General features: G+C 40.0%; 1 protein-coding gene across 9 annotated transcripts; it reads left to right on the top strand.

Annotated features, from left to right (window-relative positions):
* The first annotated feature begins 82 nt into the window (after positions 1-82).
* XKR9 (XK related 9) lies at positions 83-24,132 on the top strand. 9 transcript variants are annotated; one of them, XM_084776607.1, is made up of 6 exons: positions 83-103; positions 2,102-2,223; positions 2,314-2,494; positions 4,162-4,788; positions 18,926-19,146; positions 23,438-24,132. In XM_084776607.1, the coding sequence occupies exons 4-6, from the start codon at positions 4,520-4,522 to the stop codon at positions 24,064-24,066; spliced, it is 1,119 nt and encodes a 372-aa protein (XP_084632733.1). In that variant the 5' UTR covers positions 83-103; positions 2,102-2,223; positions 2,314-2,494; positions 4,162-4,519; the 3' UTR covers positions 24,067-24,132. The 9 variants fall into 9 exon arrangements, with proteins under 9 accessions (XP_084632733.1, XP_084632736.1, XP_084632732.1 ...); XM_084776610.1 differs by lacking the exon at positions 83-103 and adding an exon at positions 791-1,064 and having other exon boundaries at positions 2,314-2,420; XM_084776606.1 differs by lacking the exon at positions 83-103 and adding an exon at positions 791-1,064.
* Positions 24,133-26,296: the final 2,164 nt, after the last annotated feature.

The raw sequence follows: 26,296 nt of genomic DNA, 5'->3' as shown, positions 1-26,296 counted from the left end.
ATGGTCCTGGCTATGGAGTAGCAAGGCGTGCAACTGAGGCTGAGCAGGCTGAGTGGGGAGCATCTGTGGAGGACGTTCCAATACAGCTGTCCTTTTCCACATGGTGCGTGTTAATGTGCCTTTTTGCTAAGCTATTAAGAGTTAGACTGGACTTCCTGGGAGGCAGACAGACAGGGAGCGGGGCCATGGCTAGGGAACAAAGATGGTAAATTTCCAAGATGGCCAGCTCCTTCCTCATCTTCCTTTCTTTTCTTTTTCTTTTTTTTCTTTTTCATTTCTTTATTTATTTAATCTCTTTTTAAAATTTTTTATTTATTTTTTGCATTAAAAAATTTTATTCATATTACATCTCAATGGTTATCCCATCCCTTGTATCCTCCCATTCCTCCCTCCCTCCCATTTTCCCCTTACTCCCCTCCCCTATGTCATCTTCCTTTCTTGAGACCAGCAGCCCCCCCCCCCCCCCCCCCCCACTGATGGACTGGCTCAACAAGTTCAAGGCTGTATCAGGACTTGTCACACACAGTTCTGGACCAGTGGTTCATCCATCCTATTTGTGTTCAAACTTACCAACCCTGCACTCAGGGAGGAAAGCCACTGAGAGGCTTTCAAGCCCACCCCTCAAGAGGAGACTGGACTTTAGGTTGTCTGAGTCGCCGCTCTGCTTTGCAGAGGGTCTTTGCTCAGTGTGTGCTGCTCAGTGTGTTTCCTCCCCCACCCCCACCCCCAACCCCCCACCCCCCAATCAACGCCTTTCTCCAACTGCTGGCTCTGGCTGCGAAGTTGCTGCCACCTGTTGTGCTTCAGAGTTTCCTGCCCTTTAATTCTTTAACTGGCAGGGAAAACAAACTGGATCAAGCCCCCTGGAGTGTATGGTGGAGGGGAAAGTTTATTATAGGTTTGTAGGAGAGCATAAGCCGAGGCAGGGACATTAGGGAGAGTCCAGAGTGGACATGACTGGACTGAGCTGAGCAGTGTGGGGAGAGGGGGAGGGGAACGGAGAGGGAAGAGAGGAAACCAGGTGCGGCAGGCAGTCAGAAGGCCAAAGGTCCGGAAGAGCACAGGTAAAGCAAAGGGCTGGATTATACAGGGAAGAGCCTCAGCGGGAAGGGCTCAGGGTAGAAGATGGCGTATGCCAGCGTGCTGCTAACAGTTTGGGATTGCGGGATGCTGGGAGAACCTAGTGGTCATGCCCACTTGATAATGTTAAATAGGCACCTCAGTCATTAGTCCCAGAGTTTCAGAGTTTGAGACTTAACTGTTTCATTTATCTACTTGTGGAAATCTAGTTTTCTCAACACCATGTTTTTTTGTTTGTTCAAGACAGGGTTTCTCTGTGTAGCTCTGGCTGTTCTGGAACTCACTCTTTGGATGAGGCTGACCTCAAACACAGAGATCGCCTGCCTCAGTCTCCTGAGTACTGGGTTTAAAGATGTGTACCCTCAGTGCCCAGCTCAGCACATTGTTAAAGAGACTGTCTTTTCTCCACGTTTAAGCCATAACTGTGGGTTTACTTCTTAGGCTATCTGTTTTGCTCACTGGTCTGCATGCCTGTTTTTCTGCCCTCACCACACTGTAGACGATTATGTCTCTGTGACTTTATTTGAGATTGGATATTGTGATACCTCCAGCATGGTTCTGTTTGCTTTAACTACGTGTTGCCTTTTGTGCTTATGTGTGAATTTTAGGAATTTTGCCTAATTCTGTGAAGAAGTCATTGGGCATCAGATGGGAGTACACTGAATTTGTAGATCACTTTTGGTAATATCATTTTCACAATTTGATCTGTCTATCCACAAGTATGCTCACTCTCTCTCTACCCTCCAGTGTCTATGTGTTCATTTTATTTTAATTCATTGGTTAGATTTGTTCCTAGGCATTTTATTTGATTTTTGAAGTTAATAGGACACCCCCCCTTCAAATTATATTTTCTTAATATTAAATGATAACTATGTTAAAGCTTAGAGTCTAAACATAAAGAGGAAGCATGCTATTTCTCTCCGCCAGGCTTACAAGGTGCACTGTCATCGCGTTGCACAGACTCTTATCAACAGATTAGAGTGCTCCGTGTGACTAACAGGTGACTTTGGTTTCCCTTTAGTACTTGATCCTAAACAACTGTACACTCTATATCCGTGTGTTCAGTCAAAAAATAAAATTCATAAGGTGAAGATTTTGAAGAAAGGACGTTGAATTGAAGAAGCCTTTTTACATTTGTCACAAGTAAGTCTAGTTTTACCTGAATTGAGTTTGGTTGTAAGTGAAACTTTCTTAGTTTTATTTTATTTTATTTAAATGTCTGCTTTATTGCAGAATGATCATGCACTAGGGCAAAGGTTATATATTTTGGCTGGCAGCCAGCTAGCCATACAGTTGGGCTGATCTCTCAATGAAATTCACCGGGCTATTCTATGAAGTCCGTAAGTAGAAGCCACATTTTACAGGTGCTGTCACTTTCACTCGGGTGGTATCGGAACAGTGATCAACTGTGGAGGTAAAGACGAACTATCTGTCATACAAGTTATGGAATTCTGGGTTCAGAGAGTCGTGGGATGTCTGCATGATGGCTACATTGTTTATCAGCTTGCTGTGTAGATTTACTTCCTGTTGGAATTATGTTCTCTCTGACGGAATCAAGAATGTAGACATTGCTATGTTAACGAATCTATTAAGTCTAATATTCTGATAATGATACAGTTTCTGTTTCTTGGAAATGACTCGAAGTTGTAAAATGTTAAAGAAAAAAATTTTGGGGTTTTCCTTAATGATGTCAGGCAAAGGGGATTCTCTTTACAGATGGGCTGACAAATATACACAGAGACTACTTAGGTGTAATAGCCTATAATGCTGAGTAAGCTACATATATTAAAAATCCTACATAAAATTTCAGTTCAACAATTGCATTTTGGTTTTAATATTCTGAAATCTCCTGGTTATAGTTTTGCTGGGAAGAGGCTGGTAAGTGAATTAAAGAATTTTACTCTTGTTCCATAAGTAGAGTACAATGCCTCCTAGCATTATTCTGTAGACTCTTCAACAAAATGCTTGTGAGTGGTAAAATAATATGAAACAGTAGGTACTAGTTTGCATGTGTGCGTTTTGTAACCCTTTCCCTTGTGGGCTTTCAGAGCACCAAGTGTTCTTTATAGAGAGTAGTGAGCCAATCGTAGAGCAGCAGGGACTGATGGGAGCACAGGAGCATGATCTGTTCTCTCACAGTTTTAGAGACGGAAGTCTAAGATCGACTGCCGCAGGGGTAGTTTCTGGAGAAGGTCTCGCTCCTCCCGTTGCAGGTGGCGTTTCCTTACTATATCCCTTCATCCTAACATGGCCCTTTCTCTGGTGTCTCTCCTCCCCACCCTCCACCGCCCCTTTGGGACACTGAGGATCAAAGGCAGAGCTAGGCAAGTTTTCTCTACCCTGAGCAGCACTTGCCAGCCCTTCTAAGGAGACTGGTCTTATTGCACCCCTGTCCCCCCCAGGAGCTGGTGATGTGTTGATTTCTTCTTAAAGTTTCCATCTCCCAATATGGTCAAACTTGGAAATTAGGGATTCAATATATAAACATTGAGGGGACAAATTTAATGTAAAGCATACAGTAGAGAATGATGAAGGAAACCAATCCTCTGAAATGTCATTTCATTTCTCAGGTAAAACCACAGTCAACACTTAAACATTTTCTTACCGTGTTCCAAAAACTCTGAGGTCATACCATGGGACACTTTGAAAAAAGAACCTTTCAGTTCTGTCTGTTTTTGGTACCTGTGAAGGACCTGCCTGCTGTGGCTATGTGGGATTATTTCTGGGTTCTCTAGTCTGACATGTTGGTATACATGTGTGTGTTTGAGTCAGGGGTGTGCTGCCTTTGCTGCTGGGGCTCTGTAGTGGGATTTGGAACCAGGTACCATTTGGGTTGTTTGCATGTTATTTGGCAAATATAAATGGTCCTATAATAAAATCTTTATGAGAAGACATAGCTTAAAATCCTAAGTACTTGAGTTTGATGACAATATCAGCTAGTAATTATATTTCTCGACTTTTTCAAGTTTAAGAAGTATATTTAGCTCAAATATGTTCTATTTAGAAACATAGGATCTTGACAAAATCTTGGGCCAAGAATTACAGTTAAGAGTTAGAAACATGTTTTGTTTTTTGTTTTAGGCATCGCTATCTAATGAAGATCATGATGAGGGAGAAGATACAGCAAAGCCTTCTGGTTTCACTGCATCTACAGTAGATTAAAAAAAAAAGAACATTAAAATTATTCACTTTTGTTTCAGTGTTCCAATTTCATAATACCTGTTTATTTATTTTTGGTGGTAGGGACTGAATATGGGACCTCATGGATATTAGATAAACACTCTGAACAAAAGCTCCACACTCTTTTCTCTATGTAGACTCAGAGAGTAGACAGCAAGTGTCAGAGCTAAACTGAAAGAAAAACTATTATCCATCTTGGCATTTTTCTTATTTTTGTATCTGAAAAAGAGGAGCTTTCCAAGAGCCATAGTCATTCACAATGAGATACACCAAATGCAATTTTATGATGTCAGTTTTTGGCATTATAATCTATGTAACTGATTTAGTTGCAGACATCCTCCTATCTGTTAGGTATTTCCATGATGGACAATATGATTTTGGCATTTTAACATTAAGCTTTGTGCTTTGTGGAACATTGATAGTCCAATGTTTTAGCTATTCATGGCTGAAGGCTGACTTAAAGAAAGCAGGACAAGAAAGTGAACATTTTCTTCTACTTCATTGCTTGCAAGGAGGAGTTTTTACAAGGTGAGTGCATATGTTTAATCCTCAGCATTGTTTTGTTATCCAAGCAGAAGGTCCAACTTTAAATTTAGATAGTCAAATCTCAAGGTTCTCTCTTTGCAAATAGAGCAAATATTACTTGGTTCTTAACCATTAGTTTTATGTAAGTCATTGCTGAACTCTTAGGCCTTTTCTGGATTCATTAATAGACCCTTCTTCCTCCATCACCCCGCCCCCCACCCCTCCATTGCCTCCTGCAGTGGTTTGAATGAGAGGGTTAAATACCTCTGATGCAGGATGAAGCATCCTTTGCATACATTCCCAAGAATGATCCAGCTGGATCTTTACACTGATCTATGCCCAACTTCCCTAGGAACTGCCACACCCCTGATTTCCATAGTGGCTGTACAAATTTGCACTCCCACTAGCAATGGAGGGGAATTTCTCTTTTCCCACATCCTTACCAGCATGTGCTGTCATTTGTTCTAGTGATATTGGCCATTCGGACTGGAGAAAAAGGAATTCTCAAAGCCCCTGATGGCTAAGAATGCCAAACATGTCACTATGTGTTTCTCAGCCGTTGTGTTTCATCTTTTGAGAACTCTGCTTAGTTCTGTACCTTATTTTTAAATTTGGTTATTTGTTTTCTTGATGGTTAGTTTTTAAATTCTCTATAATTTTTGATCCTAACCCTCTAGTAGGTGTATGTAATTTGTAGAGACCTCTCCCCTTTCAGTAGCCTGAATGATGATGCCCACTATTTGCTGCACAGAAATTTTTAGCTTCATGAGGTCCCATTTATTAGTTGTTGGACTTAGCGCCTGTGCTGTGTCCTGTTCAGAAAGACCTTCCCTGTACAAGTGAGTTCAAGACTATTTCCCATGTTCTTTTCTATCAGATTCAGGGTATCTCCTCCTCCTCCTCCTCCTCCTCCTCCTCCTCCTCCTCCTCCTCCTCCTCCTCCTCCTCTTCTTCTTCTTCTTCTTCTTCTTCTTTGTTTTTTTGAGACAGGGTTTCTCTGTGTATCCTTGGCTGTCCTGGACTCACTTTGTAGACCAGGCTGACCTAGAACTCACCTGGAATTTCCTGGTTTTTTTTTTTTTTTTGTTTGTTTGTTTTTTGTTTTGGCCTAGATCTGTCTGCCTGCCTCTGCCTCCTGAGTGCTAGGATTAAAGGCGTGCACCACTATGCCTGGCCAGGGTATCTGTTCTTAAGTGTAGGTCTTGATCCATTTAGAGTTGAGTTTTGTTCAAAGTGACTTGTATGGATCTATTTGCATTTTCTACATGCCATCTTGTTTGATCAGCACCATTTGTTTAAGATGCTGTTTTCCCTTCAGTGTGCCTTTTTGGCTTCTTTGTAAAAAATCAAGTGCTCATAGGTCTTTGGATTTATATTTCTGTCTTCAATTTCATTCTATTGATCATTGTGTCTGTTTCTATCCCAATACCATGTTGTTTTTTATTACATATAGTTCTGTAATATAGCTTGAAATCTCAGATGGTGACACTTGCAGACATTATTTTATTATTCAGGACTCTCTTTATTCAGGACTCTCTTAGCTATCCTTGAATGAGTGTGTATGTGTGTGTGTGTGAATTTCTATATAAAGTTGAATATTGTGTAGTTTCTGTGAAAAATTGTACTATAATTTTGATTGGGATTGTGGTGACTCTGTGGATTGCATTTGGTAGAATGTTCCTTTTCACAATACTAATCCTACCAATCCATGAACACGGAAGATCTTTCTATATTGTGATGTCTTCTTCAATCCTTTATTCACTGTTCTAAAGTTTTTATATAAAGTCTTTCACTTGTTCCAGCAATGTTATCCTAAGATACACACATATTTTGAGGCTATTTCAAAATTTAGTGCTTCTCTGATTTTTTTCTCAGCTTTCTCAGGAAGGCTACTGTGGTTTTGTTGTTGTTGTTGTTGTGTTTGTGTGTGTGTGTGTGTGTGTGTGTGTGTGTTAACGCTACATCTTGCTACTTTGCTGAAAGTGTTTATCAGCTGGAAAAATTTCCTGGTGCAGTTTTTTTGTTTTTTGTGTTTGTCAATCATGAAGGGGTGTTGGGTTTTTGTCAAAGGCCTCTTCTGCATCTAATGAAATGATCGTATTACTTGACCTTTCAGTCTGTTCATGTAGCAGATTATATTTATTGATTCAAGTATGCTGACCATTCCTGTATATCTGGGATAAAGGCTATGGTGGATAATCTTTTCGATGTGTTCAGTTTGAAGTTCCATGAGGTACTGAAAAAAGCTGTACACTTTTGTGTTTGGATAAAATGTTCTGTAATATCTGTTAAGTCAATTTGATTTATGATGTCAGCTATCTTCAGTAGTTTTTGTCTTGATGATGTCTCTATTGGCAGGGGTGAGGTATTGAAGTCCCTGGCTATTAGCATGTGAGGGTCCATGTGTGATTAAAGCTGTAGTAGTGTTTCTTTTATGAACTTGAGTGCCCCATGTTTATCATCAAATTATCCGCTTGATGATTTTTTTCCATTAATGAGTATGTAGTATCCTTCCCTATCTCTTTGGATTAGTTTTTGTTTGAAGGCTATTTTGTCTATTAATATGGCTATGCCTGCTTATTTCCTGAGTCCATTTACCTGGAATACCTTTTTCCATCCTTACCCCCGGAGGTGATGTCTGTTCTAGGTGCTAAGGTTTATTTTTTGGATGTAGCAGAAGGATAATTCCTGTTTTCTAATCCAATCTGTTAATCTGTGTCTTTTGTTTGAGGAACTGAGACTGCTAATATTGGGCATTATCAATGAGTAGTGTTTATTGATTCCTGCTATTTTGCTGTTGTGTGCATATGTTTTCTCCTTGTTTTTATTTCTGTCCTGACATTTCTCAGTTCTTCTTCTTGGGTGTTGTTATCCTCATCAGACTGTGGTTTTCCTTTTAGTGCTGTCTGTAGAGCTGGATCGGTAGCTGGATATTGCTTAAATTTGGCTTTGCTTGGAATGTTCTTCTCTCTGTGTGTCAATTGTGGTTGATAGTTCTGGTGACTGTAGAGTGTCAGCTACCACCTGGGGTGTGTCAGAATCCGTAGAACGTCTTTACAGGTCCTTCTGGCTTTTGAGAAGTCAGCTGTTATTCTAATAGTTCAGCCTCTATATGTCACTTGTTCTTTTCCCTTAGAGTTTTTAATATTCTTTTTGTTGCCATGGTTGTTCTGAACATCTAAGGTGTTGATTATTATGTGTCATGGGAAATTTCCTTTCTGTTCCTGTCTATTTGGTGTTATGTATATTTCTTGTACCTTAATCGTGACTTCCTTCTTCAGTTTGGGGAGATTTTCTTCTATTGTTTTGTTAAAAATGCTTTCTTTTGACCCGAACTACTTCTCCTTACTTATTTCCTTTATTCATGTCTTTGCTCTTTTCTTTTTTTTTTGTTTTTGTTTGGTTTTTTTTTTTTTTTTCGAGATAGGGTTTCTCTGTGTAGCCTTGGCCATCCTGGACTCACTTTATAGACCAGGCTGGCCTCGAACTCACAGCGATCCGCCTGCCTCTGCCTCCCGAGTGCTGGGATTAAAGGCGTGTGCCACCACGCCCGGCTATCTTTGCTCTTTTCATAATGTCCCAGACTTCCTGGGTCTGTTTTTCCACCCCCTGGATCTTTTGAACCTGCATTTTCTTCTAGCTTTACTATTTTCTTTTACTGAGCTCTCAATGTCCTCTGATTTGCTTTCAACACACAAGATTCTCTCTTCTGTGTCTTGTAGTTTGTTGGTGTCTTAGCCAGTATTCCATTGCTGAAAAGGGACACCATGGCCATGACAACTCTTGTAAAGGAAAACACTTAGCTGGGGCTGTCTTACAGCTTCAGGGGCTTGTTATCTTCATGACAGGAAGCATGGTGGGATGCAGGCAGACAAGGTAGCTGAGAGAGAGGGGGGGTAGGGAGCATAGTAGGCCTGGCTTGGGTTTTTGAAACTCCAAAGCCCACTCCAAAGTAAAACACTTCCTTCAACAAGGCCACATCTCCTAATCCCTCTCAAGTACTCCCTGTTGACCCGGGATTCAAATATGTGAGCCTATGCAGGTCACTCCTATTCAAACCACCACAGTTGGCAAGATTCCCTCTGGGGTTTTTGCGTGAAATCCTAACATTTTCATTTCTGGTTTTATTTGTTTGGTTTTCTTTAGTGATTCTCTTTCTTTGTGAATTGATTTTATTTTTTATTCAATTATCTGTGTTTTCACAGACTTCATTAAGGAATTTATTCATACTCTTGTTAAGCTCCTTGAACATATTCATAATTACTATTTTGAAGTCCTTGTCTTGTATTTCAGCTAGATGGCATTTGTCAGGGCCTGCGGTAATAAGGCTACTGCCTTCTGGGAGAGACATTTTATCACAGCTGTTCATGTTTATGTTTTTGCACTCAAGTCTAAGTCTCTTGAGTTATGATGTTTAAGATGTTTCTTGGTGTTGATATTTGCTTTTGTTATTGTTGGGTGGGTGTGCTGGTCTTCAGTTACCTTCTCTGAATCCTAGGCAAGTGTTGTAGCTGTCTGGTTCCTGGTAGACATTGCCTTGGTAAGTTGGTGGTGACAGAAAAGAACTGAATGAAGATCGAGTCAACACCAAGAGGAGTTCCCTGGGAATAGACCTGTGGTGGCGGGAGGGGCTCTTGCAGGCAGGCTAACATAGGACAAAGGCTGCAGGAGGACAAAGGACAAGTCACAGGACAAAGGATAAGAGACAGGCATGGAAGGCACAGGGTCAGTCTGGGTCAGCACTAAGAGGTGGAGTTTTCAGTGAATGGAGCTGGGGATGGGCAGAGGGCCTTCTACAAACTGGCTGCTACAGGACTGAGTGTGAGAGTAACCAACGTTGTTACTCTTTAATCCAAACAGACATGACCATTTTTTGAAGCTGAGTAATCAAATGAGTAAAGGTACAAAGGTTCCTTATTTGAAGATAGCGCAAAGGTCACTTGCTTTTTGGTATTGCTATTTCTATGCATCACTGCTAGAGGGCCCGGATTTTCCAGATTCATTAATACAGGTTCTTGATTTAATAGAACATGTTGCTTTGTTTAAGAGAGACAAAACATGCAATTAGAAAGGAGTTTACTGGCTTTAGGGGAGCTAAAAAAAAAAACCAGTACTTACTTTTAGTCCTGGAAGTTCATACTTTCAATTAGGTGGTGATATGCAAGTAGATATATGTAGGCAAGATTTACTGTGTAGCACATATGAGCAATAAGAGTTATGCAGTTAAACTAATCAAAAGACATGAGTTACACTTGAAGAGGTTTGTTTTTATGTTAATCTTTTCATTAGCATGCAATGTAGTGCACTTCCTCAGGACATTTTTACACATGCACATCACTGTGCTGTGCTCACACGCATTCTCCCCTTGGTTATTCTCTCTTGTCTCTCTTCCTCATCTTTTTCTTCTACCAAAATTGTCTTATTTCTCTTTTCATGACTCTTATAGGTTTGACTTTCCATATATAGGAAACCATGTGTGATGCTTGCCTCTCTCCTAGTTTTTACATCTTTTTTCTTTCCATCCGTTTCACCTTTTAACCCCTCCTCCCCTTGGATAGTACTTCCTCCACCTTCATGTCATATATATCCAGGATCCAGCGTATTAGACAAAATATAACAGTTTTCTTTCTAAAGTTTGGTTTCTTTTGCTTACATTATGGTCTCCAGTTCCATCTATTTTCATGTAAATAGTACAGTGTCATTCTTTATGACTGACTAAAATGCCATTGTTAATACGTATCACATTTTCGTGTGTGTGTGTGTGTGTGTGTGTGTGTGTGTGTGTGTGTGTGTGTTGCTTATATGTGCCTTTGCACATGTGGGCAGCTGCACATGCCTGTGCATGCATGCATGGCCAGAAGAAGATACTGCTCTTCCCTTTCACCTTAGTACCTCCAGACAGGATTTCTTCCCGCACCTGACTCTAGGCCAGAAGTAAGGAAGCGATAGTGAGTCTCCTGTCTCCATCACCCATACCCCTGGGGCTACAGGCACTCACTTGGTCATGCTTGGTTTTGTATATGGGTGCTGGGATCCAAATAGCAAGTGCTCTTACCCACTGAGCCTTGTCTTCAGACTCCAACATTTTCTTTACCCAGTTGTTTGTTAATAGACATCTGGATTGTTGTGGTTGTTCAATCATTAATGTTTTGAGAGCGCTCCATAATGGTTTACTTAGTGGCTGCAGTGATTTAATTATTTACCGCACTCTGTAAATGTTCATTTACCCTAGTATCTTCACAAGCATATTTAGTTTTTATTTTAATGACAGTAGCCATTTTGACTGGTTTGAGATGGAATCTCTGTGAGTTTTGAGTTGCATGTACTTATCGGCCTTTTGTACTTCTTTTGAGAACTGTCTAGTTAATACATTTGATCAATTATCAATTAGATAATGTGGTGGTTTGACTAGGTATGTCTCCCATAGAATTATGTGTTTGAATGCTTGGACCATAAGAAGTGGCACTTTTAGGAGGTATGGCCTCGTTGGAGAGTGTGTCACCAGGCATGGGCTTTGAGGCTTTAGAAGCCCAACCCAGGCCCAGTGGCTCACTCTTCCTTCCTGCTGCCTGAGGATCCGGATATAGGACTCTCACCTGCTTCCCCAGCACCATGTCTGCCTGCACGCTGCCATGCTTCCCACCGTGATGATAATGGACTAAACGTCTGAACTCTAAGCCAGCCCCAGTTAAATGTTTTCCTTTGTAAGAGTTGCTGTGGTCATGGTGACTCTTCACAGCAATGGAAACACTAACGAAGACAGATGATCAGTTGTTTTGGCTTTTAGTTATTTGAGCTGTTTGTAGGTTCTAGCTTTTAGTCTCCTGTAAGATCAGTATCTAGCAAAGACCTTCATCCTGTGTGCTGTCTTTTCACCCTAGTAATTGTTTCCTTCATGGCAGGGAAGCTCTTGATCCCATGGAATCGTGTTTCTCATTCCTTGTAAGTATTTCATGAGCTGATGGAGTCCTTTTCAGAAAGTCCTTGCCTGTGTCCATATATGGAAATGTTTGCCCTACGTTTTAATAAAGCAATGTCACAGGTTTCATGTCTTACATGATTATCTATGGTGAGTGCATTTTTATATGGGGTAAGACATAAAGATCTGAAGTAACCATCTACATGCAGATAGCTGGTTCCCAGCACCGCTTGCTGAAGAGGTTCTTTTCTCTTGGGTGTGTGACTTTGTCAGGAGTCCTATGGCTGTGCCTCTGTGGGTTTAATTTTGACTCTTTTAGTCTATTCCTTTGTCTTTCTGTAAGGCCATGGATATGGAAGGTTGTCATGGATAACCTTCATTGTCACACTTGATGACATCTAGAGCATCAGGGGGCACGCCCCTTGCATGTCTGCGGGGGAGCATATAGCTTGGCTTAGTTGAGATGGGAAGATGAGTGGCACAGTTCCAAGCATTGGAATCCTGTATGAACAAACAGGAGAATGCAAGCCAGGCACCAGCAGCCATGGATCTCTGCTTCTGGACTGTGGCTCCAATGTGGCCGGCTGCTTTATGATCCCGTCTTGATGCCTTTCCTACTGTGATGGGTTGCACCCCTAAACTGTATGACAAAATAAACTTTTCCTTTATTAAGTTGCCTTTTCAGGTGTTTAGTCACAACAGTGAGGAAAAACAGCTAATATAGAAAAGTTGTCGTAGAAATGCGGCTGCATCTCTGATAAACCTGCTTGAGTGGCTCATACTGGTTTGTGGGAGGTATGTGGAAGAGTTTGGAACTCGGGACTAGAAAAGCAGAGCTGAGTGGGATTCTGTGGTGGGAATTTAGAAGAAAGAATGCAGAATGAAACGTGTACAGTTCTGACCTGGTTCATGAGGTTTAGGGGAGAATAGTCCCAGAGGGAAGTGTATGTAGAAGGAGACAGTAAAGGGTTGGATTCATTTGGAATTGATAACGGTCAATGGCATGTTAGGGGCTGTATTTCTAGGTAGGAAACTAGACAACAGAGTACACTTTGTTGAAAAAATATTCAATATGTACTAAAATATAGAAGAACTAAGAAAAATGAGAGAATTCCTTTATATTCTTAGAATGGGGAAAGCCTGTGGCTCAACATCTTGATGCTTTCAGGATGATGTTTAAATTTCCAGAAAGGTAGTGTAGATTCAACCATAAACCAAAGCACTTTCCAGTAGACTACAGTAACAACAAACAACCAAAAGCACAAAGAAGAGGGACATTAGGAAAAACATTTGAATTTGTAGCCTGAATTTTAAGGATGCGGGCCAGTAGGAAAGTGCTCACTCATCAGGCAGAAGGCTCCAGATTCTGTCCCCAGCACCACATGGGTGAGGGTGGCAGGGGAGGAAAGTAAAAGATGGTCTACTTGATAGGAAAATAAAGAGAGAGAGAAAAAAAGAAGCATAGTCATACATACAGAAGTATAAATGGTTTATAAATCGTCTAAAAGATGGCTAACTTCATTCATAATAAAAATGTAAAAACTACATTGAATATTTGTAATTTATCAGATTGGCAAAAATCCTAGTGATAATATATATAAATAGCTTTATAATTTATTGATCAGAGTGTGGATTTTGGAGTCTCTGTAGAGGGTAGTTTGACCATTTTGCAAGTAAGTATACTACAATATGTACTTTTGTATAATAAAGTCCCTTTTACTGTACTTGCCCACATGTGTATACATGTGTACAAATATTTAATTGTAACATTGTAGTAGTTGAATACAAGTTTAATTTCCATTGATAGAGTCATGGTATATCTATGCAGCAGCAAGCTGCATTGCTGTTAAAACAAATGAATAATACTGAGAGGAAAAAGTCAGGTGTGAAGACATGGTACATGCTGCAGTCACATGCTGTGATCGTTTGATGATAAAGGTTGTGAAAGGGGTCAATGCTTATATCTGCTTGTATGCACATAAAGAACTTGAGAATGTCTGCATGAAAACTAATAATAATACATTGTGGTTGTTGGGGAGGGTGGGGATCAAAAAATACAGTGTGGTAGAGATTAATCAACACATATGCCTTAAACAATCCTTGGTAAACAATTAAATGAACTAGAAAAAGAAAATCCACTGAATTCTGTTGGACAGTAGTGAAGGACATGTAACAAAAGTCCCTTCATCTTCTAAACTTTACTTTTTAATTCCTTAGTCTAGGACATGTCAGACTACGGAGACAAGTAGTGAGAAGTAAGCAAAAAAAAAAAAAAAGTTAGAGCACTTTATTAAATCCACGGGTTTGTGTCGAAAACTTGAGATTTCCTGAATTGTGGGATCATTTTCTTAAAAAATAAGACTAAATAGTGTTTGTGTTGGTAGATGTAAGGAATGCTGCCGAGCATCGTTTATCAGGTGTGTGTGCCTATCGCATCTAAGTACGGTGCGGTGCGTCTCTGGGGCAGGGATGCAGACCTGGTGCATGTCTGGGGCGGGGATGCAGACCTGGTGCATGTCTGGGGCGGGGATGCAGACCTAGAAGAGTTGATTCTGACAGCAGTGGAGCACTTCCTCCTCATCCTGCTTACTCCTTCCCCAGTCTGTTTCGTCTTGGAGATCAGAGATTTTCTTTGAAACTATTTGTGTTTTATGTGCACGTATTTTGCTAGTCACATAGATTTGCATCATCTTAAAAAGATTTATTTGTTTTTGTTTTATGTGTATGAGTGTTTTGCCTGCATTATGTCTATGTTCTACATGCCCAGTGCTCCGGCAGAGGCCATCAGGCATTGGATTCCCTGTAACTGGAGTTACAGATGGCAGTGAGTGGCCATGGGGTGGGGCTGGGGGGGCGGGGTGGGGGTGGGGGGTTGTGAGGTCTGCCAGTGAATCGAATCTTTGAGCTATTTTTCCTGCCATGCTTCTTATTTTTTTTACAAAATAAAATCTGTCAGCCTCTTTTAGGTGGGGTGTTTAATCTATTTCTATTCAGTGTAATTACTGATAATGTTTTTTTTTTTTTCTGGCTTACCTTAGAAGTCAGCTAGCATTCTCGTTGCTTCCCTGTGTAGAAGACCTATCTTCTCTATCTGCTGGACTCTGAGCAGTTAACAAGGATGTGGCCCTGGGTGGCTTTGTTTACATTCTCTCTGCTTAGACTCATTAAACTTCTTGGATCTGCAAATTGCTATTTTTGATCATGTGGAGAATATATTTTCATTAATATTTTGTCAAGTTGATTTTCCTCTTTTAGTCTCCTTTTCTTCTGCTACTTAAATTCTACACAGTGTTTTGAAGTTCATCTCATAGGTACCCACACTCCTTTTTTTTCCTCTGCGCTTTAGTTTGGTTTCTATTGAGCCATTACCTTAGTCTGTGAGGCTCCTATAACATTTAAAACATACCACAGGCCAGGTGGCTTTTAAGCTAAAGTAATTTATATCTCACAGTCCTAGAGACTATTGGGGTCCTGGCAGGTTAAAGCCTAGTGAGGTGGTCTTAGCCACTGTTCTGTTGCTGTGAAGAGACACTATGGCCAAGGCACCTCTTATAAAAGAAACCATTTAATTGGAGCTGGTTTACAGTTCAGAAATTTAGTCCATTATCAGCATGGTGGTACACAGGTAGACATGATGTGGAGAAGGAGCTGAGAGTTCTACATCCAGATCAGCAGGCAGCAGGAAGAGAGAGGCCACTGTGCCTGGCTTGGGTTTTTGAAACTTCAGAGCTCACCCCTAGTGATACACTTCTTCCAACAAGGCCACACCTCCTAATCCTTTCAAATGTTGCTACTCCCTAAGCATGTAAGTTTTTGAACCTGTGAGGGCATTCTTATTCAGACTAGCACAGAGGTTCTGCTTTCTCATTCTCAGGAGCTGCCTAGTTGCTGTCTAGTTGGTGAGAGGGTAAGATACACTTAGGATTTTACTTATGGGCCACAAATTCCACCATTTAGTTATCTCCAAAACCCCTCTCCAATATCAAAATGGAAATTAGTTTTCAATATATAAATTTTGGGGAACACAAATATTCAATCTATAGCACTTATCTTTAGTTCAGCAATCTGGTTGTAACTAAGTTTGCTGTTAATTCTGGCCAATTGATTTTGATTTTTTCATTTGCAAATAGAATTAAAAAATAATTTATTTAGTTGAATTTTACGTGCATTGGCGTTTAGCCTGTGTGTATATCTGTGTGAGGATGTCAGGACTTGGAGTTACAGACAGCTGTGAGCTGCCATGTGGGTGACTGGGAGTTGAACCCAGGTCCTCTGGAAGAGCAGTCAGTGCTCGTAACCACTGAGTGATCTCTCCAGCTGCAAATAGAATTTATTATTCAAATTATTTTGTTTTTCTCCATCCTTAGATGATAACATATTTATAATCTGAACAGAAGACAATATTTTACTTATATAGTGTTTTTACTGATGTAATGTTTTTATTAATTTTATTTGAGCATCATTGAGATGGCTTAGTGGGAAATGTCTGTGGTGTGGTATGCAAAGCTGACCTTGATCAACATAAAGATGCCCAAAAGTAGACCCCACAAAGTTGCCTTCCAGTCTCCACATGATTTTGAAGTTAAGACTTAATGATTTTTTTTGGATTTCCTCGGTGTCTGTTGTTTCTGATTTTGTTAATTTGGGTGTTTTCTCTCTGTCTTTTAGTTAGTTTGGCTAATGGTTTGTCTGTCTTGTTGATTTTCCTTGTTATGTACTTCATTTTATTTCTGATTTTGTTAATTTGGGTATTTTCTCTCTGTCTTTTAGTTAGTTTGGCTAACAGTTTATTTATCTTGTTGATTGTCTCAAGGAAAACCTCTTTGCTTTTTTGATTCTTTGTATTGTTCTCTCTGTCCCTATTTTATTGATTTTAGCCCTCTGTTTGATTATTTCCTGTCATCTATTCCTCTTGGGTGTGTCTGTTTCTTTTTTTTTTTTTTTCTAGAGTTTTCAGGTGTTCCATTAGGTTACTTGTATGGAATGCCTCCAATTTCTTTATGAAGGCACCTAGTGCTAACTTCCTCTTAGCACTGCTTTCATTGTGTCCCGTAAGGTTGGGTATGTGTGAACTCATTTTCATTGAATTCTTGTGTCTGTTGAGGACTGCTTTGTGATGGAGTATATGGTCAATTTTGGAGAAGATTCTGGGATGGGCTAAAAAGAAGGTATATTTTTTTCTGTTTGGGAGAAATGTTCTGTAGATATTTGTTAAGTCCATTTGAGTCATAATGTCTGTTAGCTCCATTATTTCTCTGTTTAGCTTCTGTTTTGATGATCTGTCCATTGGTGAGAGTGGGGTGTTGAAGTCTCCCACTTTTAATGTATGGTATTTGATGTGTGATTTAAGCTTTAATAATGTTTCTTTTACAAATGTGGACACCCTTGCATTTAGGGGGTAGATGTTCAGAATTGAGATGTCATCTTGGTGGATTTTTCCTTTAGTGAGTATGATGTGTCCTTCTCCATCTCTTTTGGTTAATTTTGGCTGAAAGTTTATTTTATTAGATATCAAAATGGCTACACCAGCTTGCTTCTTGTGGAAAACCCTTTTTCATCCCTTTACTCTGAAGTAATGTCTGTCTTTGATGTTGAGTTGTGTTTCTTGTATGCAGCAGAATAATGGACTCGGGTTTTGCATCCATTCTGTCAGCCTGTGTCTTTTTATTGGGGAATTGAGTCCATTGATGTGGAGAGATATTAATGACCAATGGTTGTTAATTCCTGTTGTTTTGATGTTGTTGTTGTTGTTATTGGCAGTGTGTATGTGTGTGTGTGTGTGTGTGTGTGTGTGTGTGTGTGTGTGTATGTGTGCTTCCCTTCTTTTGGTTTTGCTGGTGTGGAGTTATTTATTTCCTATATTTTTTTGGGTGTAGTTAACCTCTTGGGGTTGGAGTTTTCCTTTTAGTATCTTCTGTAGGGCTGGCCTGGATTTGTGCCTAGATATTATTTAAATTTGGTTTTGTCATGGAATATCAATCTATCTATGTGTCATCTATCATCTACTTATTTGTCTGTCTATCTATCTATCTATTTGTCTGTCTATCTATCTATCTATCTATCTATCCACCTATCATTCATCATCTGTCTACACATCATTATATGTGTGAAGCAACCGAGGGCAGGTAAGGGGTTCTGATAGGTTTTAAAGTAGTGCTTAGGTTGTCTTTCTCTTAGCCTCAGATTGCTTCTAAATAAGCATCAACTTTTTAAAATTATGAATTTTATCTCTAGGATAGTATCTAGTATTTATTTAAGTTATTTTAGAAGAAAAACCTGAACAGGTGTTCTGTCAGAGTCTTTGAGGTTTTTTTTTCTGTTTTTAAAAATATCTTTATTATGAAAATGCCCAGAGTCCCTTTGTCAGTTGGTATTAATGATTTGATAAATTAAATGGGAAAGATTCAATCTCCTCTTCAGCCTTCACATTGTGAAAGGAAATGTTCTGTGCTGAGGTTAAGATAAACCAACAAGCACTAAATTGGGGCTTGTCTTTTGGACTGCAGTAGTTAAAGATTCCAGAATCTGGGTTTGGACTTTAGGTTGGCCTACTACTCTCCATATAAGTGTCAGTGAATCGTTTTACTGTCTGCAGCCTTAGTTTTTCCAATTGTGAAATGAAAACAGCTCCCAACTATCTCATGATTATTGTAAAAATGAGATATAATCATCTGTACTTAGTAGATAAAAGTAGATACATCACACAGACACTTAAATTTCATGAGGGCCAAATCTCAGTGAAGCCTGTGAAGTGATTATAAGGAAATATACTGGAGAATATGTGTGGAAAAATTCGGTACTTACATATTATTTCTCTCTCTCTCTCTCTCTCTCTCTCTCTCTCTCTCTCTCTCTCTCTCTCTCTGTATCTCTCCAGAAAAATAAAATAGGCCACAAAATGTTTAACTGCATTGACTTGATCAATAGGTGCTAAATAATAGTAAGAGAAAAAAAGTAACAAGGTCTATTGTAGGGTAGGATGTCTGTAGATAATATTATATGTATTTCAAAAACCTAGAACGATTTTTTTGTAAATCTTCATTATAAAAAGTAACAAGTACTTGAGGTGTTATGTTTAACTTGATTTAAATATTCAACATGTACATGTTTTGAAACATCCATGTCTCATAAATATGTATTTTATCTTTTACATGTTATTTTAAATGAATTTAATGTCTAAAAGTATATGACTGAAGAGAAATGCTCACGTTTACTTTACAGGTTTTGGTTTGCCTTGAGACAGGGTTACCATGTGGCTTTCAAACACAGCCACAGGAAGAACAATGTCACGGAGGAACAGACGGATCCTCACAAAGAAGCTATTGACACAGCCACCGACTTGAGCATGCTCAGGCTGTTTGAGACCTACCTGGAAGGGTGCCCACAACTCCTCCTCCAACTCTACGCCTTCCTGCAGTATGGCCAGGCAAATTTAAGTCAATGTAAGTCTTTCTTAATGCTCTGGGCTACGTGTATGCCACTGAGATCCTATCGTAACTATGGAAATCTTAGCATTGTTTTAGAAACCTTTAATTCCTAAAAATCACTTTTTGAAATGAAGTTCACAACGTGTTTCGATTATCAAGAAATGTGTCAAGCTATAATCTCTCTTTCTGGTCTTCATGTTCCTTCCCTGTCTGCCCAGTGAGGGACTACTGCTCTCAGTCACTACACAGTCCTCCAGAGAGCCTGGAAAATGTATGCTGTCTTTTCTTTTCTTTTTTCCCTTAAGACCAAGAAGACAGCAACTGGCTTTTTGTTTTGCATTTTGTTGTACATCCTGCAGAACTGTCCGAATCAATACAGGGAGGGTTCCCCATCCTTCTTAGCACACACAGCATGCTACAAATGACAGATAAACCACAGTTTACCAGCCACTCTGATATGTATATTAATTTAGGTTGTATTTTAAAATATTTGACTATTAAATGATGTGACAAGTTAACTTTTGCATCTTTCTGTTATAATGCTGTCCTTATTGTTGCTGTTTTTCTTTTTTCAGTTGATCCTTTTTATTTAAAATAGATTTTTTTCAAACAATATATCCTGATATTATCCTAAGGGATAATAATAAATAAAATAACATAAAACCCCAAACAAATTGGACAGAAACCCACTAGTTTGCACACACAGTGATACCATAAAAAGACAAAACCAGAAGCCATATATATATATATATATATATATATATATATATATATATATATATATATATATATATATACACACAGAGGACCTATAGGATAATAAACAAACAAATAGATAAAGTCAAAAGAAAGAAAGAAAAAACCCGACACATGCTTTATAAAACAAGGAACCTCCAAAGATAACCTTAAGTTCATTTTCTGCTGGCATCTACCATTTACTGCTGGGCATGTGGCCTACACTAAGAGTGCTTTGGTTCCCCCACTGAGACTCCCTTGGAGAAAACTAAATTTTCATTTGCAAATGGTTATCAAATGGATATGACTTCTGGGTTTCCACTTTTCTTTCTTTGTTTCTTTGTTCTCTCTCTCTCTCTCTGTCTCTCTCTGTCTCTCTCTCTCTCTCAACACAGGGTTTCTCTGTGTAGCCTTGGGTGTCCTGGAACTCTCTTTGTAGACCAAACTGGTCTCAAACTCACAGAGAGTGCTTGCCTCTGTCTCCAGAGTACTGGGATTAAAGGTGTGCATCACCACCGCCCAGCTTGTTCTTTTTTTTTTTTTAAGGGAAGAATTTGAAGAAAGTTAATTAAAAATAGTAGGAGGGGGGAGGAGATATTATTTAGAAACAGAGAACTTGGTAAATGAGTTTCTGTAGGTATTTAGAATAAAACATATAGGTCTTAGAAGAGTCTTTACAAAGAAAATTTAACGCATAAGCATTTATGAGATCAAACTTAATCAAAACTGTTTATGAGGGTTTCCATCAGCATATTCTTAAGGATACAAATGACTAGAAGAAAGAAAGAAATTTGAATGAAAGTGTGCCAAAATGTTAAGTATGGCTGCTACTACTAGTTGAAAGATGAATGAAAAATTTTTCATCTTTTTAATGTTTTTGGATGTTATTTGATGATCATAAAAATTATTCAAAATGTAAAAATGCAGTATTATACCATTAAGAATATCATACATCATGGCTAAATGAGCTTCATTTCAGAGATACTAGGTTAGTTTAACACACTCAATTCAATAAATGTAATATATTATATAAATAAACTTAAGGACAGGAGATGCAGAAAAGATTTAAAAAGGTGTCACATGCCTTTGTGATAAAAGTCTTGAGATTAAGAATGGATGGCTCGTTCCTCCAAATGGTAAAGGCCATATGCAATAAACCTCTAGCCGATATTATGCTACCATTAAAACTGAAAGCAGCCTCTAAAATTAGGAACGAGACAAGGACTTCTGTTCTCATCTTTGTTACTCGGGAGAGAGCTCAAAGTCCTAGTCAGATAAACAAGACAACAGAAAGACATAAAAGGGATAAAAGTGTGAAAGGAAGACGTCAAACTGTCCCTACTTGCAGACTGTATAATTCTACACTACAAGGCTCCACAGACTCTGTCACAAAGCTTGCAGACCTAATAGAGTACTTCCAGTAAAGCTGCAGGACACAAAATCAATATACGAAAACCAGTGCCTTCAGACAGACAACAAAGACCTCACAGAGAAGACACTGGAGAAATGAAGACACTGGAGAAATGAAGTACCTAGGAATAAACCTTGTTAAGGAAGAGGAAAACCTGTGCAATGAAAACTTCAAGATACTGGAAAAAACCAAAGCAAAACAAAGAAGGTGCTAGATAATGGAAAGATTTCCTGTGGTCCTCGCTTGGCAGAACTAATAAGGAGAAAATGACTGTGTTACCAAAAGTGATGTCCAGTTTTGATGTGATCTCCATATGAATTCCAGTGTCAGATTCCGTAACTGCTAATTCCTATCTACATAGTTGTAATAAGGTGAACATTGAGAGCTTTCACCAAACACCATTTTGTTTCACATTTGGGCCGTTAGAGGGAGAGGAAATTTTAGGAAGGCCATGTTTATATGTGTTAAATTTTCCTTGTTCTGAAAAAAAAAAAAAAGAAGTCAAGTGAGCAGTTTCTCCTGCGGATTAACTCAGGCTGTGTGCTTTGTGAAGCGTGCTAGTGCACGTCAGAGGGGCAGCTAGTGGAGCTCACAGGCATGTCTTCCTGCGGTTACAGCTCAGTGTCGGGAATGACAGAAACCGACTGCTGGTTTTCCTTAAGGCTAGTAGAACTTTTAAAACCACGTGGATGCATAAATTTGGAGGAGATCGAAGCCAGGTGTGGTGGTGTACACTTGTAAGTCTAGCACTCATAAGTCTAGCTCTCAGGAGCCTGAGGAAGACAGGTTAACGTGAGTTCAAAAGTATCCTGGACTACACAGTGAGACTCTGTTTCACAAAACGAAACAAAAAACACCCCCTCACCCAATATAAAAACCATCAATCACATGGGATAGAAAGATGGCTTAGCAGTTAAGAGCGCTTAGTGCTCTTGCGCAGGGTTCTAGAAGCTGTGTGAAGACTCACAGTCGCCTGTAACTTTAATTCCAGAAGGTTCCGTGCCCTCTTCTGGCCGCCGTGGGCACCAGGTACATGCAGGCAAAGCATCCATAGACGAAAGACTTATAAAAAAAATCACTGGACAATTTAGGAGAAAGTGATATTTTAACAAAACAAGAGGAAAAAATTAGTTCAGATCTGGACTGGTTTGTGCCAAACTCGAGAGGAGAAAGGTGTTCCTAGCCCGTCCTCATCAGGAGACATGACTGAAAATGTGGCTGTGCACGCGCAGATCTTGGCTGCTGCTCACTCAGAGTCACTCACATTCTGTGATCTCTGTCACTATTTCATTCTGACTTTTCATGTATTTGACTCGCCTTTTAAGCCACCCCCTGCTTTGACCGTGAGGTAGTGATGGCTTGTATTTCCAGAACAGTGATGAACTTCTGCTCTTTGCTGGAACAAAATTGGTAAAGGTGTCAAACCTATAGGACATTGTGAACTTCAGAGTCTATTTATTCATGTGACTAAGGGCCTGTAGATTATGAGAAAAGGTTTTGTTAATGGTGTACACGTATGTTAAATTTTCTGTTAAACTGTCTCATACCCCATTAAGCCATCTCTCAGTAAATTCGGTATGTGTACAAGGTCAAAACCAAATAGTGCAGGAAGCCTAGACTTATAATTGTAGTGTGTAATCAAAGTATTGTTTACTGAATCTATTCAAGGTAATTCTAGAGCAGTACAGTATGGTTGATTAGCATACCAACTTTCTTTTTTTTATTTTTATACTTCTTTTTCTCCTTTATTAATTTATTCTTGTTACATCTCAATGGTTATCCCATCCCTTGTATCCTCCCATTCTTCCCTCCCTCCCATTTTCCCCTTATTCCCCTCCCCTATGACTGTTCCTGAGGGGGATTACCTCCCCCTGTATAGCATACCAACTTTCAGAAGGTTTTAGTTTCAAGTCTCAGTTCCTTCACATTCTAGTGCACGATAAGAATCAAGTAATATATTTCCTCAGCTCCTCTAATGCAATATGAGGCTATCAAACAAAAACTGCCCTCAAAGGATTAGATAAGCAAACCACCTGACGTTTTGGTGTGTGTCCACAGCACTAAAGCATGCACGGCACATGCTAATTTTCTATTACTATTACCAATAATATCGTTACCATTCCTAAACCAGCATGCCTTTTGTTTTTGTTTGTTTTGTAGATGCAGTCATCATGGTTTCCTGCTGTGCTATTTCTTGGTCAACGGTTGATTTTCAAATAGCTCTAAGGAAGTCATTGCCTGATAAACGTCTCCTCAATGGACTCTGCCCCAAACTCACATATCTCTTTTACAAGTTGTTTACCTTGTTATCATGGATGCTGACTGTAGTACTTCTGCTGTTTTTAGACGTGAAGGTTGCTTTGGTTCTGTTGTCATTTCTTTGGATCATGGGATTCGTATGGGCACTTATAAACCGAACTCAGTTTTGCAGTTCCGCAGGTATGGAATTCTTATATAGGGTTGTTGTTGGATTCATCCTCGTGTTTACGTTTTTTAATATCAAGGGACAGAACACCAGATGGCCAATGTCTTGCTATTACACTGTAAGGGTGTTAGGCACCCTGGGCATCTTGGCTGTGTTCTGGGTTTACCCTCTCTTTATTTTTAATTCAGACTACTTCATCCCTATTAGTGCAATCATAGTTCTCAGTCTTCTTCTTGGGATTATTTTTCTAATTGTTTATTATGGAGTTTTCCATCCAAACAGAAATACAGAAACACAACATGATGAAGTTGATGGAAAAGCACCTCAGAGAGATTGCAGAATAAGATATTTTCTAATGGACTAAGTTATGAACTTATGAAAGATGTTTTATTTTTTGTTTCGTTGCCTAGTAAAGAAAATGTCTGTCATATGCATGTATTGTTATTTATTTTCTCACCTCTGACTTGAAATGAGTTATAGTACAGGGCCAAAAAGGGCATAATAATATTTTATTCTTAAAAATGATTTTTTCTTTGTGTTGCTGAGGATGAAAGTTGGAGCCTTATACATGCTACCCAAGCATATTCCCACGGAGTTGCACCCGCAGCCAACTCACTGGTTCCAAGCAAATAAGTTCAGAGGTCAACACCAAGTGTCTTCTTTGATCACTATTTATGGAGACAGGATCTCTCTCCCTGAGCCCAGAGCTCCGCTGACTCGGCTAGTCTAGCTAGACAGCTTGCTCTAGAGATCCTGTTTCTGCTTCCTGAGCACTGAGATTGGGGAGGCCATAATGTTTGCCCAAGACCCCAACTCTGGCTCCCCGCCCCTCGCCGCCGTGCTTGTCAAGAAGCACTTGTCCACTGTGCTACCTCTCTGTGGCCCCCTCTGTCTCTGTCTGCCTTCCTCTGTCTCTCTCAGCCATCCCAGTGGATATGAGGTGATATTTTTATTGTTTTATTTCCAACTTCTATATGTAGGGATTCTGATCATTTTTAAATGTGTTTATGGCTATTGGCCCACCTTCTATAAGGATTTGCCTGTGTCCAAAATAAATAACTTTAATTAAACAACAGCCACCAATCCCACAAGTTGATTTAAAAAGAGCAGAGTGTTGGCAGTGACCAAGCCCTGTCCGGGCAGTTCTGAGGAGTCCATTTTGGTGCTAGGAGTAATTAAGAGGACACTTGTATGAGGCCAGGTTCCTGGAAACCCCAAACCTCCCCACTGAGCTGCCTTGACTTCTGTTCTTCATTCTTCACTGTGAGCCTTGATGGATGAATCCTTAAAAATCCATTTTTCTGTTACTATTAGAAACACTGGACACACCCTATCTAGTCTTATAACCATAAGAAACTGTTGAGTAACTCTTTAGAATAGGAATCCTAAAGGATAAAATAGATTACCAAGAATCAAAGCTGTTTGAAAACATTTGGTACTAGCTCTGTGCTGGCACTGTTGGGGATCCAGGACAGATGTGGACAGAGTCTGCTGCTTGAAAGGGGCACATGCCAAAGCTTTGACAAAAGCCAAGGGGCATGCCCCATGGATGTCTTCACTTACCAGGAAAGTGGGACAGAGGGGAGGACATCCTATTGGGATGAGAGAAGCATGGGAGAATGGCAAAATCCAGAGGGTACTAGAAACCTACAAGAACATTATGATGGGCAGATCTGGGTCCAGGGGTCCTGCTCAAACTATGGCACCAGCCAAGGACAATACGTGGAGTAAACTTCAAACACCTGCCCAGATCTAGCCAATGAACAGGACATTGTCCACAGTTGGGTGGAGAGTGGGGTCTGACTTTCACATGAACTCTGGTGCCCCATATTTGACCACATCCCCTGGATGGGGAGGCCTGGTGGCACTCAGAGGAAGGATAGCAGGCTACCAAGAAGAGACTTGATACCCTATGAGCATATACAGGGGGAGGGATTCCCTCTCAGTCACAGTCATAGGGGAGGGGAGTAAGGGGAAAATGGGAGGGAGGGAGGGATGGGAGGATACAAGGGATGGGATAACCATTGAGATGTAATATGAATAAATTAATTTAAAAAAAGCCAACAGCTGTCTTTTAGAATGCTTACTGAAGTACACCCCCTGTGCTGTAAAAGTCAACAGCAGTGTGGAAGAACTACCCCCCTCCCTCCCTCTCCCTCCCTCCCTCTCCCTCCCTCCCTGTCCCTCCCTCCCTCTCTGTTCACGTGGGTGAGTACAGATATGCGTGAGCCACAGTGCACATGTAGAAGTCAGAGTACAACTTTAAGTGTTGGACCTTGCCTTCCACCTTGTTTATTGCTGCGTGCCGGGATGCCTGGCCTGAGGGCTCCTGGAGATTGTTCTGTTGTTTCTGTCTCCTGCCTCATGGCAGGGGCACTGCAATAAGAGATGCGTTATTTATGAATGTCGATTCTAGGGATCTGAACTTGGGTCTTCATACTTCACACAAGGCCGCGCTCCCGACCCAGCAATCTCCCCTTCTAGAACCATTTCCTTTCGGAGGAACTGGAAATCTGTAGTTTACCTTGGGCACAAGATTGTAACATGTTTTCTTTCTTTTTTTTTTTTTTTTGGTTTTTTGAGACAGGGTTTCT

Source organism: Acomys minous, assembly GCF_964271855.1.
Source record: "Acomys minous genome assembly, chromosome: 1".
Classification (NCBI taxonomy): Eukaryota; Metazoa; Chordata; class Mammalia; order Rodentia; family Muridae; genus Acomys; species Acomys minous.
The sequence above is the reverse complement of the archived record's forward strand: the minus strand, read 5'-3'. Positions and strand labels throughout refer to the sequence as shown.